Source organism: Natator depressus, chromosome 10, assembly GCF_965152275.1.
Source record: "Natator depressus isolate rNatDep1 chromosome 10, rNatDep2.hap1, whole genome shotgun sequence".
NCBI classification, from domain to species: Eukaryota; Metazoa; Chordata; order Testudines; family Cheloniidae; genus Natator; species Natator depressus.
The window spans coordinates 13,457,659-13,477,793 of NC_134243.1; the positions used below are offsets into that span (position 1 = coordinate 13,457,659).

The following is a 20,135-nucleotide window of genomic DNA, read 5'->3' on the forward strand; positions in this document are numbered from 1 at the left end:
ATTAATTTTAACATAGGCTCTTAAATACAACATAAAAAAATCTTACATATAATTTGGATGGTAAATATGCACTAGGGTTAGTACGCTAATCAATGTTAAGAAACCATTAGAAACACTTATTTTATCTTTACCGTTGAACGTGCCATTTCCTCAGATTGCATTTCCTTAAGATGTTGGCCCATTACATTTTTTATTAGTATCAACATCTCACTTTTGTCATTCATCTGGGCAACTTGGTCCTGAAGCTTCTCAAGCTGTAGCATCACTTTGCCATATTCTTCATCATTGTGATGACATCTGTCAGACATGAAGGCCATTTGCTTTTCCAGTTCACTCATACGACTAGAATCAAATAACTGTATGGGACCCTAAAATGTGAAGATTTATATATAAAAGAATTAAGCAAGCCCATTTACTCCATTATTCTTGAATTACAGTTTAGTTATTGGAAAAATCCAGTAGCCAAGAGTTAAGAAGATGCCTTTTAAGAAATATACTAAGTATTTTACCTCTGGAGGCTGAACATAGCGAGAAGAATCAGGATGTGGTTTACGAATTTGCAGAGGCTCATCTATTCTTTGTGTTTGACGTATGTTTGTCCAATTGAATGCAGGCAGTAATGAAAGGAAGCCTTCAAAGCCCCAGTACCATATACCTTAGGCAAGAAGATCAAAGAAAAACAGATGCAAAAATTGTTTTTAAGAAGAGGTGCAATCTCAGATTTTATGACCATTTGGATTAATACTTTAAAGCAGTTACTTCAGGACAGAAGCTATGTTACGTGTTTGGAAAGTGCACTTCACACTGTGGGCACTACCAAAGTCTAAACAAAACTAGATTTAAAAACAAACAAACTATGTTTAAGGGTGTTAAGGTTGTAAACTAAGCACTCAAAGGTTAGGAAATGCCAGAGTTAAGGTTGCTTGTGCAACCTTAATTCAGACTTCTTACGTGTATGCATTATGATACAATCCTCACATGATCACATAACTTCCCATGGCTCAGTTAGTGCACAAGATACATTTAACTCACTGAATGGCACATGCCAATATTTCTTCTTTATCCTCATTGTTCTATGTGTGGCCCATTATCTTATTTGTTGCACACCATCCAGATTCTGCACTGAATACAGAATTACTAATTTCCTTAGGAGTTTTTCTATGGGGTTTCCATAGTAGTCTCTTAATGCTTTACAAACATTAAAGCACTTATCTTCACAATACCCATGAGATTAGGCAGTATTATCCCACCACTAAAGCAATCCCTCTGGCAACATATAAGTCCCTGCTCCAAAGAATTGAGACACTAGAGACAACAAAAGATTTTTTTGGTGAGGAGCAATTTTCCTTAGCCTCGTTCTCAGATATGACTGAATCATTTCAGGTGAAACTTAATAAAAAAAATTCATCTGTGGGCAGACATCTGGCATGGAATATTGTGCCCAAAATGTTTAAGTTAGAGAGAGTTACAACAACCAGAAAGACTGGAAAATAGAAAAATGTTGGGCCACTGTAACTGTTGACTATAAGCACTGCCAATAATAATGCAATTAGACTTATTTAACAAATCATCAACAGGTAATCTATGTGAAGTGTCTTAATGGGCTCATTCCAGTTCCTGGTCATGAATGGGTTGTCCTGTAGTCCCCTTCAGAGATGGTCTACATATTGAAGGGGCACAGAAACTGAACTGCCTTCTCACAACCAGGGATATTCTTTCCATGTCAGATGGGAAGCACACTGGCAGAGCAGTGTTGGAGAATGCTTGAATTGCTGCTGTCAGCAAACAGAACTTCAGTCTCCTGTGCTGTTAGCTGGACATCTTTCATAAACATCAAGTTCACCTAAAAATGCTAGTTTGATACATTTGTAATAACTATTGACCAGTTTGCACTAACAACAAACACTTCACATACCTAGCAAAAACAGCAGTGGGATGAGAAACAGTAACAACTTGTAAATCTTTGGAAGGCATCTAGAAACAGAGAAATAAATTTAACTTTTAATTAGACATAGAATGGGTCTATCATTTTTAACTGCGCTCTATAATTGGTTGAGGCATTAGCATGAAATAAACCTAAACATGAGGTTCAATTTTAAACACTTAGAGCTCAATTCTGTGGATTGTATCACAAAAAATGCTGATATTTTATGACGTCAGCAATAGTATCTTGCCCAAATAGTTACTTCCCCCCACCCCGCCCCCCAAGAACATGCTGGAGAAAAGAAAAATACAAAAAACTTATTTTACACAGTGGTACTACATTTAGTAATTTTGTTTTGTACCTAAATATTGAACCTGACATGACCGAATCTATATAGCATCTTAGAATGAGAGAGTCAGGCTTACAAAGCTGTACACACACACACACTTTGGTATGTGGGTTTCTATTTTCTTCATTGTAAATACATATTTATGTCCATAGGTGTTAGTGGAATGGAAGTTACTCATGTACAGGAAAAAGCAGACTCCAACTCATATAGTATAATAGACCGCATACGAGTATAAATAATGGTACCTCATGACAGAGGTTAGTTCAGTTTACATTAAAGTGAAGTGTCTTCACATTGTTTAGAATTCAACAGCATATGGAAATACACTGCCCTATTCACATCTTAGATTGATCTAGCTTAAGTTTTGGCTACATAGAAATATCACGCTTTTTCCTCTAGTGCATATTACACACACAGATTATGCATCTGAAAAGTACTGAAGTATACTTCTTTGACGAATTCATTATGGTTATTTCTTAATCCGTTAAGGTGGACAACAGACCTGTGTAACTAGTCTAACAATTTTTACTGTTTGCTATGTAGCTGTTTAATCGCTTCACCCAGTACCTCATATTTAAAATGAAAGTATACAGATGCTCTGTACAGAAAGATGTGCAGCAACTTTGATTTAGAAAGGCATATTACAGATACTGACATACATGTGTCCCCACATTCTTAGAATATTAATGAATATTGTCAGATCACCTTTTTCCTTTTTTGCTGAAGTGTGTATGATTCTAAAGCTACAAACAGATTCATTCCTCAGCAATTCTGTCTTTCTAAATAGCAAAGATTTTCCTCTCCCTCCCGTGTTTACACACACACACACACACACACACACACACACACACACACACACACACAGTTTGCTTTCTCCTTTTGTCACAGACATTACACCTGTATTCTTCAACTAGGATAATTTCATGCATTTTAATCACAACTCTTACAGCACAAATCTAACAAGTCTGTAACTCAGGGAAGAAAATTCTGTTTAAAAAATAAATTCACAAACCTTGTAAGAAGAAACACATTGAACAAAGAAATCAGAGTAACAAGTTGATACCATCCAGTTCCAAGCCACCAGAATACCCCAGAAGCTGCCTTCCCTATAAGAGAAAGGATGTATTCAATGAACTAAAAATGTAATTGTTACAGAATATATACTAAGGGAGACCAAGCAGAAGCACATGCAAATATGGCAGAAAATGTTTTGTGCAACAAACAGATTGTTGGGGTGGATGGTGAAAGGAAACACATGCAACTTGTTTTCATCTAACTTTATATCACAGCTATGTATTGCAATGCACGATCAACTACTCAGCACAAAAAACCGCCATGCAAGAAGATGAAATTTGTTTAGTAAAGCAATAACTAACTTTCATAAGGTTAAAACACAACACCCGTTCAGCTACGTTTAATCGTGCTTTGCACTTGGATAACCCCTTTCAACTAAAAGCCTCTATGAGCTTCAAAAAGGCATTATATTAATTTTGATTATAGGGATACCGTGGCACTAAAAGATTAAGAAAGTTTCCTAAAGCCATGGGGAGTTAATGGGAGAATCAAACAGAGCCCAGTTTTCCTCATCCCCCCCTTGTCTGCTTTAACCATTAGACCTGTTGCCTTTCATATGAAGCAGCCTTGTTAATCTCCCATTGAATTTGTGAACACAGATATCTTGTCACTAAATAGTTTAGCCTTTACAAACAGTAAAGTACCATCCAAAGCACAGTTGAGTCAGCATCAGCGAGGCAATCACATAGTGTAGACTCCTACTTTGCCAGCAGAGGCAGAACACATGCAAAAGCACAAAAACAGAGATCAAGATAGTAACCTGGAGAAACAATGGCCAGCCAAAGTAGTGATAACATCTTCTGAGACATAAACCATCCTGTTGCTCCCACTGTTTGCAACACTTGTAGCACAAAGTAACCTGGTGTATAACAAATGAACTATATATATATGTAATGTATAGACAGACAACCTGACCCATCGTTTACAATAAAAGCAGTAGAGTAGAGAGATTCTTTAGCTTCTGAAGTTATGAGAATTACATATAGTATAATTTTAGTGTATATCCTCCAGTAGTTTGTAAACTTTTAAAAACATTATACACAAAATGAGTATTACTGCTAATAAGACAAAATATGGACATAAGTGGCGCTAACACCATTAAAAGGAAAAAGACAATATGCTAGTACATAGACAGTTCAACATCCAGATTTTATCATCTGGGTAATTAAAATACCATCTTTTCAGAACATAAAGAGCCTATGTTTTGTGGTACAATAGTCTGTCAGAAAAATGTCCTAATTAATACTCTTCAATCATCTGCTCTTTAGTATAACACAAGTGCATATTTAGTCAGGCAACCCTTTCAAAGTTTCTTGGTTTTGTCTTCAAGTGTGTACTGCAAGTTTCTGGAACATTTAAAACTTCAAGAATTAATTCTTCAAAATCGTTATTTAAAAAATATTGACCATAATATCCTCATTAACAAGAGGAGATATTGAGAAGCATAAGAATAAGAAAAGAATATGCCTTATTGAAAGTAAAATTACAAGTAATTAGGTACATTATTGTTCATTTTTATAATTAAATTCAGCTGCATGTTTTATGGTATGACTGTGTCAGCTGGTTTTTCAAAGGCCTGACCCAAAGCCCACTGAAGTCAATGGAAAGATTAATGGCCTTTGACTCTGACACTAAGTGTAGATTTGTTGTTGTTGTTCTATAGAAATAGACCACCACAGATAAATTTAGAGGAATTCTAAACTTTAGATTAGCAGAGGATGTGCTGCTCAGTCTCTGAGGGGCACCAAACGTTACAGCTCAGTATTTTATAAAACCAGTTAGGTGACTGAAGAAATGTCTCACACTATTCTTCTTTGCTGCATGAAAATAGATTGACAGCAAATAGCTCTAAAGCATCTTGATGCCTGTGCCTATTCAAGCATTAGTAGATCCATTTCATAGGATAGATAGTATACTAACTACATGAGAGAGTCTTGTAATAAATAAATAAAAATCAGGGTATAAAAATAAAATCAGGGTACAAAATAATAAAATACCCTGTATAGGAGTTATCTTAATGTCCCTTTTCTCTTTAAATCCTGTTTTCCGTCCTTCCAGAAATATACACTTACGTAAAGTATAGCTTAAAAACAAAAACAAAACAAAAACTTTTGCTTTGTATTTACTACTTTAAAATACACGTCATATGGTAATAAATTACTATAACTTCCTTTCATAGCAATTGTGCCATATGTAAACAGACTATTATATCTGCCAAGCTCCTTCCTAATCTAATCAGTGAGTCTAATATTGTAGCAAGTAACACATGGAGTAGAAGAGATTCCATGTAACTATTCTTCCAGAACGTTTTTACAGTTAATTCAGCCTAATCTATTTTGAAAATTACAGTTAAACTAAAAACACAAAGCAGTAGGAGTGATTAACATTTGTGAGGTTGTGATGTAAAATAAAAGCAAATGAAAAAAAAGTGCAAGTCAACCTGCATAAGAAAAGGTGTGCCAAATGGTCCTTGCTACCCTTTTAGACCTTGAGGATTGCATGTGGACTGTTGTGTATGTTTCAAGATGTTTCTTCCCCTTACAGTCATCACCTGTTGGTTATGGTAACAATCAATTAATAGTGACAAGTTAACCAATAAAACTACTAACAAGACAGACATGTTCCAGTTATGTCACAGTATCATTTTCCAAAACCAAGAACTAAAGTAGGAAGAAAGATTAACAAGACAAAATCCCACAGATATTTGCTCCTATAGAAAATGTTGCAGCAATACACTTGTGTGTTAATACTTAGCATCTAAATTAAAAAACACAAAACTACTGTTCAGGTATACAACTTCTATAGAGTTGTTTCATATCATCTAGATGTCACTGTGACATCCAGGACTCCAACCCAAAGCTAAAAGACAGAAAAAAGAAAAACAAAAAAAAACCCCAACCATACTTACACAAGGATTCCCCATTTATACCAAGATGGCCATCCTCTTTGAGAAAGTCTTTTACATTCATACTTCCACAGTAATTCGAGTGAGCTGCAATACATGCAGAAAGAGGGTATAAAATTTAACTCTCTGGAGTCCAACACTTCAGATAGCTACCTTAACAAGTAAACTGACCTGATTTATTTAGTTATAAAGTCAATCCACCTACAGGAGACCTATTTGGTGTGTAAGGTGACTTGCAAAGGGCATGCATGTGTACATTTTTTGCAACTTTATGATGCCTAAAGGAAGCCCCTCTACCCTGTGGGTCAAACCTTTTTCCTTCTTGTTTTTTGCCTTACAAATATTAACTAAGTCTAGTCTACTCTTTCCTGGTTTTGCTGTGGTCTTCTTGGAAGTCAATTGGGTACTTGCCCCCTAACTGAAGGCTGCATCTGAAACAGTGCAACTGTTAAATAGGTGTTTAACTCACATACCACTGTGAAAGTAGAATGAATTATATTGAAATTATAATTCATTAAAGAAATGCATCTGGTGGGTTTGTTGAAATACAGTTGTCAGGAAGAGAAACATTAAGGAGTGAGAGACAATGGGTCCTCAAACTAATTAACTTAGAGCTCCTACTGAGCTAGGAGATTGGTAAATGTTAGTATGCAAATAAGATATGTATGTATATTTGTCAGTTTCTGCTTCCTTTTGTCTCTCATGTTAAATTGGCTTTGGCTTATCTGTATAAATAAGTTAGCTTGAGCTTTTGCAGAGGGCTCACATATCTGGGTGCACTGGAAAAGCATTTTGCTAATAAACAAAGTGGTCTGACAAATTCTGTGAGCCTTGAATCTGACTTTGACAATTTGGAGGTTCCACCGAGATGGCAACCTTCTTCACTGGGGCTGTGTGACTCCTGACCGTTCTTAGCATGGCCGTGGCAAGCCGGCACCTGGGCATTTGGCCCGAGCGGTCCTCCGCCAGAACGGAAGGGTGCATGACCACAGTGAAGTCTATGCCATCGAACCTGTTGGTTCCCACTCTGTTCTGGTAGGGATCCCGGGATCTAACATCAGGAATCTGGTCAGGTAATTATTTCTGTGTTTTGTCCGGACTGAGGACTATCTTGTCTCTGTGTCTATCCGTCCTCCCTGTGGTGTGTTTGAGTCTGGGCGCCGTCTCCATCCGGGGATCGGCTGACCAAAAGGTTCCTGTCCCCACGGTCTGAGTGAGTGAAATCTGCACAATCGCAGCCGCACCGCGCCTTGGGGGAGATTCAAGGCTCACAGAATTTTTCACCACACACTCCCCCCATCCCCCAATTAATTATTTGGGGAAGCAGTTTTTAACTGAATGCTTAATTTTGAGTTCTACTTGCTTGGTACCTGGGAAGTCAAACTTACCAGTTCTCCGTTTGTCTGTAGCACCTTCCAGGAAAGCTTGATTAGATAAGATCTGAATTTCTAATGAAAAAATCTCAAATTCAGATCTAGCAGTCTACAATTTTTCGTGGAACACACTATTGGCAATGGAGAATTAGTTCAAGCCTCACCAGGTAGCAACTGAAACATGGATTACTTGAAGATGCGACAGGAGGAGCAGTTATTTTTAAATCTGTGTTCAAAACTGCTTTACACCTATTTAGTTCCAATACTCTACTCAAAAAAACAACACTGTTGAACACCCCCATCCTTTCAGTTGCGGACCAAGTGCTACACCACTTCCCTGGTTTTAGTGGAGAATCCAGGAGAGACCAGACATTCCCGATATCAGAAAGGCAGAAAAAGCACTACTGAAGGAGTGGGAGGAAGATGAGGAATCCCTTTTAGCTGAGCATGAAGGGTACAGTTATTTTCTGTCAACTTTAACATAATAGTTAGAAGATTTACTCTGAGGGTATAACTACACAGCAACTCGACACCTACGTCTGCCGTGCCAGCTAACTTGGGTTTGCGGGACTATTTCATTGCTGTGTAGACTTCTGGGCTTGGGCTGGAGCCTGGACCCTCCCACCTCACAGGGAGCCCGAGTTGGGTAGCATGGGCCTGATACCAGTGTCTAGTTGCTATGTAGACATACCCCGAGGGACAGGCAATAAGCACCACATTACAAACAGCAGAACAGCCTGCAGAGAAAGTGTTAATGAGGAGACTTAACCTTGCAGAACTAAAACAAACTGAGATTTAGGAACATGAAGCTCAAGTCTAGAGGAAGCAAGAAAACTGCATTTTGAAAACACTGAAAAAATTACAGTGTGGCAGTGTCAACCCCCCGACCTCCCCTGCCCATGCAATTTCCTGGGAAGAAAAAAAGATCAAACAGAAAAAAACCACACAGTTACCATATACCTGTATATGGACACTTCCCAAGGAAAAAAAAAGGTGCAAGAGAAACCAGCCAAATTACTATGGAAGACACCATGGTGCAGCAGGTGAAATGGATGAAAAGCCACACAAGAAAAAAAGCACAAGGCTTTTTATTGAGGTAGTGGCTTTGGAGGAGACAGAGGAAGGGAAGACCACTAAAAAAAGGTACCTTTAAATTCATAACCCAGGTTCAGCAAAACCATTTGAAATAGTTGCACTAACAGTGATGCAAAAGATGTTGCAGTACATTTGATCAATCGTAGAATCTTATTCATGTAGAAAGGGGTGTTTCCTATTAAAAAAGTGTGAATACAAAATTATTTCCCTACACAATTTCATTCTCCATTTATTAACTACTTGCATTTCCACCTGTTGATACCAAGCTAGAAATAGCTAAAATTTTAGTTACTTATCCAGGGATACAAAATTTGTGGAAGCGTAGCAATTGTGAGTGGTGCTGGCTTGACAGGCCTTACTTCTGAACTTCACCATTTATCTATGGCTAAGTATACCTGAAGCAACAACAGTGAAAGTTCCTGGAATGCTGGCATGTCTAAACCATGGTCTGGAGTGACTGTTTTCCCAGGGCAAAAGGCTCAAGTTACAAGCCTTTCCTGGTTAAATGGGATTGAAAACTTGAAGACAGCTAATCACTTTTGCCAACATTTAAATTGTAATTAATTCCCCATCTTCAGAACTCAGGATTTCTCCATGCTTAACCCATGAACAGTTAGAATCTTAAAATCCCAACCTGGAACAAAAAAGGGCTTGAGTTGAATTCTTGTTGAAAGAGGGGGCAGGGAGGAAGAGAGTGTTTTCTCCTCCTCCCCCTTCATACTTCCAAGTGGATGGAAGCCAAATACAAAGCTTTTCTAGTACTCAAGGCAGTTACTACTAGACTTTTTCCTCTGTTATCGTCTCCTCCACTTTAGTGCACATGCAAAAGAATAATAATTAGCACAATCATCCCTGTACTCCTGCTTTCTTAAAAGCTTTGGTATTTTGTAGCCAACCAGCATTTGGCTATCTTGGTTTCAGCTGCTGAAGTATCTTCACAGATGAGAATTTTGAGGGAGTCCCCCTGTGAGAGTTTTGTGTAGAAGAGAGATGGTATTAAAAAAGAAAGATTTCTAGACTCCAATGTCTCATTTAAATATTGAAAGTTTATTAAACCTATGTAAGATTGGGGTCCTATTGTACAAACATATAGCAAGAGGCAGTCCTTATCCCACAGAGCTTACAATCTAAATAATTTCCCTTGCATCCTCTTGAGTTTCCCTAAGAGTGTCAAGAAACTGACTTCTTACTATTCAGGACATGCTAAAATGAGGGTCACACCTTGGCCCAGAAGGGATAGCAACTGAAACAACCCGCAATTCTGAAAATGAGGGCAACAAAAGAGAATGCCTTCCTCCTAAACTGATCTTCAAGAAGACTACCAACAACCAAAGAATACAGATGAGGCGTTGGGATGGTGAAGGATATCAAACTTTCTGCTTTCCAAAGGAAGGCACTTAAGAAGAGCAATATCCAAAGGGAGTAGATTAGCCTGGAAAAGCAGAACTCCATATAGGCAGCCAACAGCCATACTTAAGAAAAAGCTCCAGAAATTGTACACTGAGAAGGAAAACTGCTGAAGCCACAGCCTTTCCATTCTGGGTTCTCCCTCAGAAACAATTAGAGCCCTGTTAGATCTAAGGTCTGAGAAGAGGGCCTAACTTATAGAACACAATAAAAATTGAGTCTATAGAAGGAAACAGAAGGGATTTTTTTTTAAATAGATCTTTCTACAGAGTGGATGATATTTACGAACAACAACAATTTGCTGATTATGTTTGGTTTTTGTTTAACTCTTTTGAGCTCCTATTACTGGTGAGTTATAATGGAAAAGAGTTTTAAAGCGGAATTTGAGTAACAAAATGATAACCTGACCCTCATTGTTATAATGAGGTGTAAAAGAAAATCATCTACCGCTAAGAACCAATACTGTCTACAACACCACATTATGAACTTGATCAATTTGAAAGTATGAACTATTTTCTGCCAGATTCTGTATCATTTTAATTTTGATGTCGCACATTTATATTCCCTGTAACTGTGTGGAAAATTCATATTGTCAGCTTTTGGTGCACAGCAGATGTCAACTCCATAAAGCGTAGCTTGATACAAACAAAAATTCATCATAGGATGTATGCTAATTGGTATTTAGAATTCAATTAGTCTTGATAAATTCAGCGGGGGGGGGGGGGGGAAATCATCTTTATACCCTCCAAATATATGTAGCTTTATACATCAAGAAACAAGACATTTACAATACCACAAAAAAAAGGAAGATAATCACTTACTAGACTTGTATTTTTGGCTTCTATCCCTCGAGTAAATTCTTGAAGATGGCATGTGAGAAGCAGAGTACGCTGTGAGGACCTCTTTCCGTTCAGAAAGCATACTGCAGTCACTGCAAGTATAGCCATTGATCATGGTAGTCTGTGTTTCAGCTGTTGCTATCTCACCATTTCCCTGAATCACTGTTGTCTCCCCACCTGATGTATCAAAAAAGAACAATTAACCCATTCATTGCAACCTATTAATGGGGGGGTGGGGGGGAAGAGAAGAGTTGGAGGACTGCAGTTACCTTTAAGATCGCATTCATCATCATCAAGCCCTAAAAAACAGAAGATTTTCCTACTGAGTACAATTACATAGAAGTCTCCAGATTGCAAAACAACTACTATAGCTAAATTGTATTCAAAACAAAAATTTCTGTTATTTCTAGAACCCACAAAGGAGATGCATTTTAAGATTAGAATATTACATTTATTCATTAACTGTTGTGGGGGACTTCAGTATATACAGGTATTTTTGAGGTGACAATTTACAATTACATTATCCATGAAGAAGGTTGTGACAAGAAGAAAACTGAAGCGCCAATATACGTAATTTCTCAGCTCCCAGGTGACTATTGAGAAGGCTAGATAATTAGAAACATATGCTGTTTCTGTTGCTTAGTAACCATTTTTACTACAACCACAGTTCAATACATAAACTGGAAGACCCAGCTAAACCAGCCATTGTCAAATTTAGCACAGAATATTAGACTAAAGTTACAGTATAATTTCTTCCAATTCAAGGTTGTGGGAGTGCAAAAATCTACTAATCAGAAACAAGCAGCCTGTAACGGGACAGCATCATAAAGTCCCACTATGGCCAGCCCTGTTTTCCCTGTTTCTTCTCAGGAAGATGAAGAGTGGAAGGAAAGAAGACTTTTTTTAAATAATCCTGGCTGGAAAGCTAGTCTCTTGCTTTTTTCTTTTTGGGGAAATTTAAGGCGTCAGTAACTTGAAACCTCTAGAGTAACTGAAGTCTAGTTTATTTACACACACATTTGTACAGTCAGCTACATTTCCACAGATTAAACTGAAATAAGATGTTAGCATTGTGAAATTGGTTAACGTCAATTATTGGATATTTGGGATATAGACTCTTGTATTTAACAGATTCCTAAAAAAAATATATATTTTTTTAAAAACGGTCTTTACAAGGATATCTGCATTTCAGCTACCCTCACCCTCCAAGAGAGGAGGAAGTAAAGACTGAATTTCCTCTGGAGCACCAAAGCCATTCCTAGATCGGAGGAATTGCTGCAGCAGATGGGAGTTCCATTCTCTCATCCCTCCCCAGAGCTACTGCATACAGCTTCTATGGTACATCCCATCCATGTAACAAACACACACACACACGAAGTAGAGATCCAGGTTAGATTACTGGGTCTGAGACACAAAGTATCACCTGGAGCACCAGCCTAGCAATAGGCAGATCAACCAGGTTCTTGTCCACAGTAAGTCATTTTGGGGAAAAAGCTTTCCCTAGAAGAACCCAAAGAGGTATTACACCATTACTACTAATAGAGCCCCTTTCTTATAAGCAGAGCAGGACCAACATCTTCAACAACAATGCTGTCTTCTGCTACCCAGTCTGGCACTCCTTATTCCAGACTAAATGGGATTTTTGCATGAGCAAGGAGTAGAGGATCAGACCTTTGTTCAGAAAGGATTACCACCTCCAAGTAGTCTGAGCAGTCAGAGACTGAAGCCTTATCTATACTTAAACATTTTGCCAGCACAGCTATGCCAGAAGTGCGGTAGAATGGCAAGAGTTCTTTTGCTGGTATAAGTTGCATCTCCACTAGAAAGGGTTGCTGGAATAGCAAGCAAATCCTTTCTAGTGTAGTCAAGGCCTTAGTAATATGGATTTTTCTCTCTCTGTTCAAGAGTTACTAAATTGCTCCAAACTAATCTTTCATGACCAATAAATGCACTTTCCAGATAACCAGTCTAAACTTTCTGGTCGAAGCAACATAAGTGAATGCTTTATCTATACTACCTTTCCGCTTATTACCTGTCCTCTCATCACTCCAATCTACTCTTGATGTTAAAGTGACAAAGCTGCATCTTAGAAATTAGAGATCATTCTACAGTTCTTGCAATCTGGCAGGCATGTCTCCCTTTTTAGGCAGCTCGATGTATACGGATTTACACCAGGCTTTTCGCTTCTCTCTCTACCTCCAATTTCTCATACAACGGATAACTTTTAAGAAGTCATTAATTGCAGATTCACCAGCCTCAGAGTACTATAAATAAATAGCCACATTACTTCATGATGCACACACAACTATTCTGTAGTTTGATCACAATTTATATAAAACCTCTTTTTTTAAAATCTGCATTCTGTGTACAGTTGCCAGAAAAACATGTTAGCGTCCCAAATGCTTGAAACAAAAACCTATTAATTACAAAAGCATAAAAGAAGAAGTGTCTGTTGAAAGGTGGTGTCATGTGAGTCACATAATCCAAATATTGGACTAGCCACACAGGTGCCTTATCTCCATAATCTTTACTTTTGCTATCCACTGGAAATTTCATTGTATTTAAAAATCTACAACTTCACTAACCTATGAACACACATACAATAGCTTCCTGCTTCTCTGTTGTGACTGAACACATTTCACACATCCTTATTTGTTCATGATAAAAGTCACATGTTGTAACTTACTTATCTTTTTAACTAAACTTGTTATCTAGGATTTTTCTTTATGATACTTTCAGTAGGAGACTCCTGCTGAGCTTCAGAAATGACAATAGCAGAAGAACACTAAATCCATAGAGAGCATCTTGCTAGTGAGCATCTTTGCTATGTTGAGGCAGTACATTTTGGTTGGCATATCAGTCTTACTGTGCAGCAATAATATGTTAAACATTTTATTCAAAGGTAATGTGTCCTCTGCCAAAACTGTAGTAAGAATTTAGACAGTAAGTGGTGACCTTTAGACAAACATGGTAATAAGTATGTTGCTATCAACGTTCTTTAGGCAAGGAAGCTTCTACAAACAAACAAACAAACAAACAAACAAACAAACTTTCACATCACAGGCTGGCATAAATATTCAAATGTATAGTAGCACTGTATTACTTACCCCAAAAATGGTCAACTTCTGTTTGCTCCTGAATCAAAGATTCATCCAATACAGTAGATACTACAGATGTATCACTGGCATGGCTATTGAAACTACTTTGGCTAAAAATAGAAGAGCTGGATACATTTTTTCTTGGAGTATGTTTCACAGTGACAGACTGCTTGCTCATACTTTTGCGCTGCTTTGCTGTTCTAAAGAAAAAAAAGGCAGAACATGAAGAGAAGCCATAACATTAAACACAAAAGAACATACTGAAAGGTAGTTATCAATGGTTTGTGTCAAACTGGGAGGGTGTATCAGTGGGATTCAGCAAGGCTCAGTCCTGGGACTGGTACTACTCAATATTTTCATTAATGACATGGATAATGGAATGAAAAGTGTGCTTATAAAATTTCAGATGACACTGAGTTGGGAGGGGTTGCAAGCACTTTGAAGGACAGAATTAGAATTCAAAATGACCTTGACAACTTGGGAGGATTGGTCTGAATTCAACAAGATGACATTCAGTAAATACAAGTACAAAGTACTACACTTGGGAACGAAAAATCACACGCACAATTACAAAACGGGGAACAACTTGGCTAGGCGATAGTATTGTTGAAGAGGATATGGGAGTTACAGTGCACCACACAATTCAATGAGTCAACAGTGTGATACAGCTGTGAAAAAGACTAATATTCTGGGGTGTATTAAACAGGGGTGTCATATGTAAGACACGGGAAGCAACTGTCCTACTTTACTCTGTACTGGCGAGGCCTCAGCTGGAGTACTGTGTCCAGTTGCAGGCACCACACTTTACTAAAGATATGGAAAAATTGGAGAGAGTCCGGAGAAGAGCAATCAAAATGATAAAAAGTTTTTTAAAAAACCTGACCAATGGGGAAAGGTTAAAAAAACCTGGGCATGTTTAGTCTTCTTGAGAGAAGACGACTGAGGAGGGACCTGATAACAGTCTTCAAATACGTTAAGGGCTATTGGAAAGAGCACGGTGATCAATTTTTGTCCACATCCAGTGGAGGTAGGACAGGAAGTAATGGGCTTAATCTGCAGCTAGGGAGGTTCAGGTTAGATATTAGGAAAAACTTTCTAACTAGAATGGTAGTTAAGCTCTGCAATAGGTTTCCAAGGGAGGTTGTGGAATCCCCCTTGTGAGATTTTTAAGAATGGTTTGGACAAACACCTGTCAGGGATGGTATAGGTTTAGTTGGTCCTGCCTCAGTGCAGGGGGCTGGCCTTGACCTTTGAAGGTCCCTTCTAGACCTACATTTCTATGATTCTATAAGTAAGCTCTAAGCTCCGCATTTAGTATGTAAGGAGTTTAATTTTTGTATGATTAATTTTAGTCTGATTTAAGTATTTCGTATTGATGGGGATACAAACTGCACTGAAAAGGCTTTTTAGGCTAACCAGTTTCACTGGTAACCAAAGCTATATACAAGATGAACATTTGGTTTGTCTCCCCTTGCTCTCAGCATATATCCAACCGCAAACATTTCAGGCATTTTACTCTAGACTACATATTGAATATTAATTGTATATTTAAATTTTTGTATAGCAGAGTTCGGCATATCTAGGTGGTTAGACTAGATGACACTTGCAGTCCCTTCTAACCCTATGATTCATATACCCAAATGTTATATGTTAGAATATCAGATGAGTAACTATCAACAGTGTACAGTTTCATTTAAGGGCTCTAGTGAGTTCCTAGGAAGAACAGCCACCTTTGTATGTTTTCTCATCTGAATTTTCATGATTTAGGCCACAATCCTGGAAAGACTGATTTACCTGTTACTTGCAGTGTGTAAAGTTGTCTCATTGACTTCAGTGGGACTAATCTTAAGCAGGTGAGTGAGTAGTCCCATTGACGTCAAGGGGATTACTTGCAATGCAGACAGTTGAACAAGTGAAAAAGTTTTATAGAGTTAGGATCATAAATTTGCTTCTATTACAGTCACTCTCTCATTTAAGATATAGTTAATTTCACAGTCAACATTGTGTCCTAAAATGTTTAACAGAACAAAAAATGTTTGTTTCACTGGCAAAATAATTAAAAGGCAAGTATTCCGAAGACCAGATTTAAAAAAAAAAAGGCCACTGGCACTACTGAGTTGTGCACAGCACATTGGCCACAGAGTTCTTATCTCAGCAAAATGCAACAAAGCTGAAATTTAGTCCTCATTCTACTGTTGAAAATTATGTTTAATACAGAGGAGTAGAGGAAACCATCTTTTTCCTTTCAGCTGTTTTTTCTAAGATTAAGACAAAATTCCCTTTGCACAAGACTGAGAAACATGCAATCTAAGCTCTTTAGTTATAAGTTTATTTCAGTTTTTACTACAGTAAAAATCGAAGAGTCTCTTTCGCACTGCCACATTCCAACATTAAGTCTGAGTTCTGGATCAGCCACGAATTATTTGTCTGATACATAACTAAATGGGCAAACCTAGAATCTGCCAATAGGTAACTTGCATTAAATATATGAAAAAAAATAAAGTCTGCTTACCTGGATGATTGATCTGACAAAGACACGTTTCCAATATAGGAATTGCTATGAATGTTGTCATTTTGGGCATCATCTGTTGCATTATATCCTGAAGTGACCAAGCGTAAACTGCGTCTTGACATTCTTGGAGAATCAAACACTGGATCCAATTTGTGTTCAGTCTCAAAATCCAGAGCAGTTGAAGAATAACTTGAACTAAAATAAAAATAAAGCTGTACACTAACAGTTTTTAAGATACATTTCAATGTATCAGAATTTCCTCCCCGAAAGAAAAAGTCTATGGTTTTTATAGATTCAACTTATCCCCACCATGGTCCTCATTCTGCCCAGAGAACCACACAAGCAGTTGCCAGCATCCACACAGAACCCTACTGACTTCAGCACAGTTCAGTGTGGGTGTAGGGGTCTACGTAAGCAGTTCTTACTGCAAGATCAGGGCCTATGAAACACTGTTAAGCATCCAACAAAAGTTACTAGCAAAGTAATTGCATACTTCTGTATGTACGGTTTAGATAAGCAGATTCATATATATCAACAAGCAAATAAAAACAGCACTTTACAGAGAACCCCTCTGTAATGATATCAAAATACTTTCACATCCTATGAATAATTAAGTCCAGAATTTTCTAGTTACTGGGGAAGTATTCTCTGAACTAAAGCTGAAGCAAGTATTCTGTTCCAAGTGGGCTGATTTGTGTCATGCTTAGGTTAAACCCAAGAAGTGATTTTTCTACCCTGTTAAAATTCATCATGAAATTTCAGTTAAGACACAGTGGAAAAATATTTACACATTCTAATTCTAAGCCAAGGTTGCAAACATTTTGGCCCAGCTCAAGTACTTGCTGATATCTAAAGAGTTGTATGCTAGGCAAGTTTATGATTCTAAACTATTCATAAGAAATGAGGACTTAGGCTGAACATTTGTATAGGCACATATATCCAGAGTTGCACCAGTTTCACCAAATTGTTTTTTTTAAACCAATTTAGTTAACAGGTGCAAAAGGCTGTGGACAGTTCTTAGTTGGTTTAGTTTAAGGAATTAAAAACAGGTCTAAGCTAAACTGAAATAAGAGTGTCCTTTTGCACCTGTTTAGTTTAACTAACTGGTTTATTTCAAATGATGTAAGTTTACATGCAGAGAGGCTCTGAATTGTTTCCTCAAAACTATACTCTTAGCATTGAAGCAGACTGAAACAATGCACAAACAGAATTCTAGATTTGTTGATTCTCTTACACAGACAGACAAGCACAGAGATAACTATAACTAGGAGAAGCATGCTCTAGGCAGTTTTGAGTCTCGAGACTACCTGGGAAAAAAAGTGAGTAACAGTATGCCCTACTCTAAGACAGGAGACAGATTTGGTGCAAAGCACGTAAGATTTGTATTTATACAAGAAGGAAATTCATTATTTAGACTCTTCAAGACATTTTATAGCTATCTATTCTGTTTGAGTAAGAAACCAGGCTCTAATGCCACTAGATGTTGGAGAAACTGTGATTGTATGCATGTAATACAGATGTCCTGCAGTTAAAATTTTCTGGGTATCTGTTCATTCCAAGATCAAACTGTTACAGGGGAATGTCCCACTGAAGTCTGTAATCTCTGCTGGGCTACTGGCCAGGTACAAAGTTGATTCCAGAAAAAGAGAACTGTGGCAAAATTACCTCAGGCCTGGTGTATACTTAAAACTTTGGTCCACCAAGCTACAACAGTCGGGGTGTGAAAAATTCACACCCGAGAGATGTGGTTAAGCCAACCTAAGCACTGGTGTAGACACCGGCATGTCACCAGCCTCTCCCCTTCTGTTGCTGTGTCTACACTACAGTGTGTAGCTGTCGTAGCTGTGCTGCTGTAGCATAGACATACCCGGAGGATATTTCTGACCGGTTCTATGAGATATACTAGAAATGGGTCAGTTTCTCTGCATCTGCTCTGAACACTGCCGGTAGCAACAAGCATGAGGATACTTGCACCTTTTGTTCTACCTATACTCTTGTAACCAAATGGTTTACTCAGTTTATTAACAGTGTCTTATCCAGATGCCACTGCATATAATATAATAAATAAATACAAATTTAAATTGACAACTCAAAAAAAAATTAAAAAATTTACAAATTTTAAGAACACAAGTTACAAGCTATAAGATTAACTTTTTCCGAATGTCAGTAAACACCTTTAAAATCACCCTAAAATATACAAAAATAAGAAAAAAGTTAGGAGTACATTGTTTCATTTATGTCAGAAGTAGCCCCTTTCATATACATTTTTCTTATTTTTTTATGGCTGACCAGGCAAATGCCTTTCAAGAGACAATACAACCTTCATCTACTGCAGTCACTTTTCTGTACAAATAAATCAAGAGCAGAATCTGTAGTGATTCTGGACATCTGAATCCAGGTGTAAAACAGAAGCCCAAGCTCAGCTCAAGACAACACATCATGCAGTTTGTTTGCACACACTTATGTTGCACTAGATACTTAGATCAGACACCTAACATCAAATTTCCCCTCTGAATTTCATTATAGCAGGGCAAAGGATGCTTGTGAGAGATAAAATTTGGGCCCCAGTGTTTAGTTTACATTCTTCTTTGTCAAAATTTGTGATACTTATAGGACTTTCAAGAGTAGTTAAAGTTAGTTGAACATAAGCTACACAAAGACATCTAAAGAGGGAAGAAAAGTTACCTAGGAAACAAAGTATACCCTATTACTCATTCCTTCATCATGGAAGATTAGAAAGATCTCAATAGTTTATTATTAATTTGAGGACTTCCCTGAACAAATGGCTCTTGCGATTTGATTTGCTATTTGCACTTGCCACTATGCATCTGTTTTTACTCATCTTCAGCCAGTGATACTACAGATAACTAATTCACAAGAAGAACACAAAAGTACACAGAACAAACGACAGCTGTAACTAGCTTTAATTTGTTTTCATTAGCAAATACTTGTACTTATTTCAGATATTAATATCATGGGATTGTTTTGTACTGATTCAATTTTAAGGTCTGAATTCACACTAAGTAAATAATGTAAAACTTCATGGAGTCATTTAAAAAAAAAAAACACATAACACTTGCATTTTGGCTCTACTCTAGTATTAAGAGAACTACTACACTTCTTAAACAAACCAAAGTCATCTTGGACTTCAGAGACACAAATGGACAATACCTCGAAGTCTAGTTTCTCATCTCCAAATACAACTTCCATATTTTGGAGGAGGGTTTGTTTTTCTTGTTAGGGAGACCACTGAAGCTTTCCTTATGTATGACAGAACAATTTATGGTGTTCAAGTTATTTTTCACATAATGTATATCATTGCTTGAAAAATCTGCTAGATATCTACTGCCTAGAGAAATAAACCTACTAGCAAGAAGCAAATATGAATGCTAGGTTATACTTGGGTGTGATGGAATTCAAAGAAGACATTGCAACCTCTTGCCCCTATATATGCTTTCTCAGCTGCTCATAGATTTCCCCACTATTACATAGGTAGTCTTACTTTTTCTTCTAGCTGTTACCTTTACACTTCCCCCACTCCTCCCACCCTTTATGATAG

The 20,135-nt window shown here is 37.5% G+C and overlaps 1 protein-coding gene across 5 annotated transcripts in view; it reads right to left on the reverse strand.

The window, feature by feature from the left end:
* SUN1 (Sad1 and UNC84 domain containing 1) overlaps positions 1-20,135 on the reverse strand; it is a 56,443-nt gene that overhangs the window by 21,561 nt on the left and 14,747 nt on the right. The window contains exons 4-16 of one of the 5 annotated variants that reach the window (XM_074965245.1): positions 16,577-16,771; positions 14,074-14,264; positions 11,236-11,265; positions 10,949-11,143; positions 8,773-8,895; positions 7,641-7,700; positions 6,256-6,339; positions 5,788-5,898; positions 4,108-4,206; positions 3,286-3,379; positions 1,916-1,974; positions 510-655; positions 132-368 (exon numbers count right to left, since the gene is read on the reverse strand). In XM_074965245.1, coding sequence (XP_074821346.1) covers positions 132-368; positions 510-655; positions 1,916-1,974; positions 3,286-3,379; positions 4,108-4,206; positions 5,788-5,898; positions 6,256-6,339; positions 7,641-7,700; positions 8,773-8,895; positions 10,949-11,143; positions 11,236-11,265; positions 14,074-14,264; positions 16,577-16,771 — 1,624 coding nt within the window. The remainder of the gene's footprint in view (positions 1-131; positions 369-509; positions 656-1,915; positions 1,975-3,285; positions 3,380-4,107; positions 4,207-5,787; positions 5,899-6,255; positions 6,340-7,640; positions 7,701-8,772; positions 8,896-10,948; positions 11,144-11,235; positions 11,266-14,073; positions 14,265-16,576; positions 16,772-20,135) is intronic. The other 4 variants (XM_074965246.1, XM_074965247.1, XM_074965248.1 and 1 more) reach the window with 4 other exon arrangements.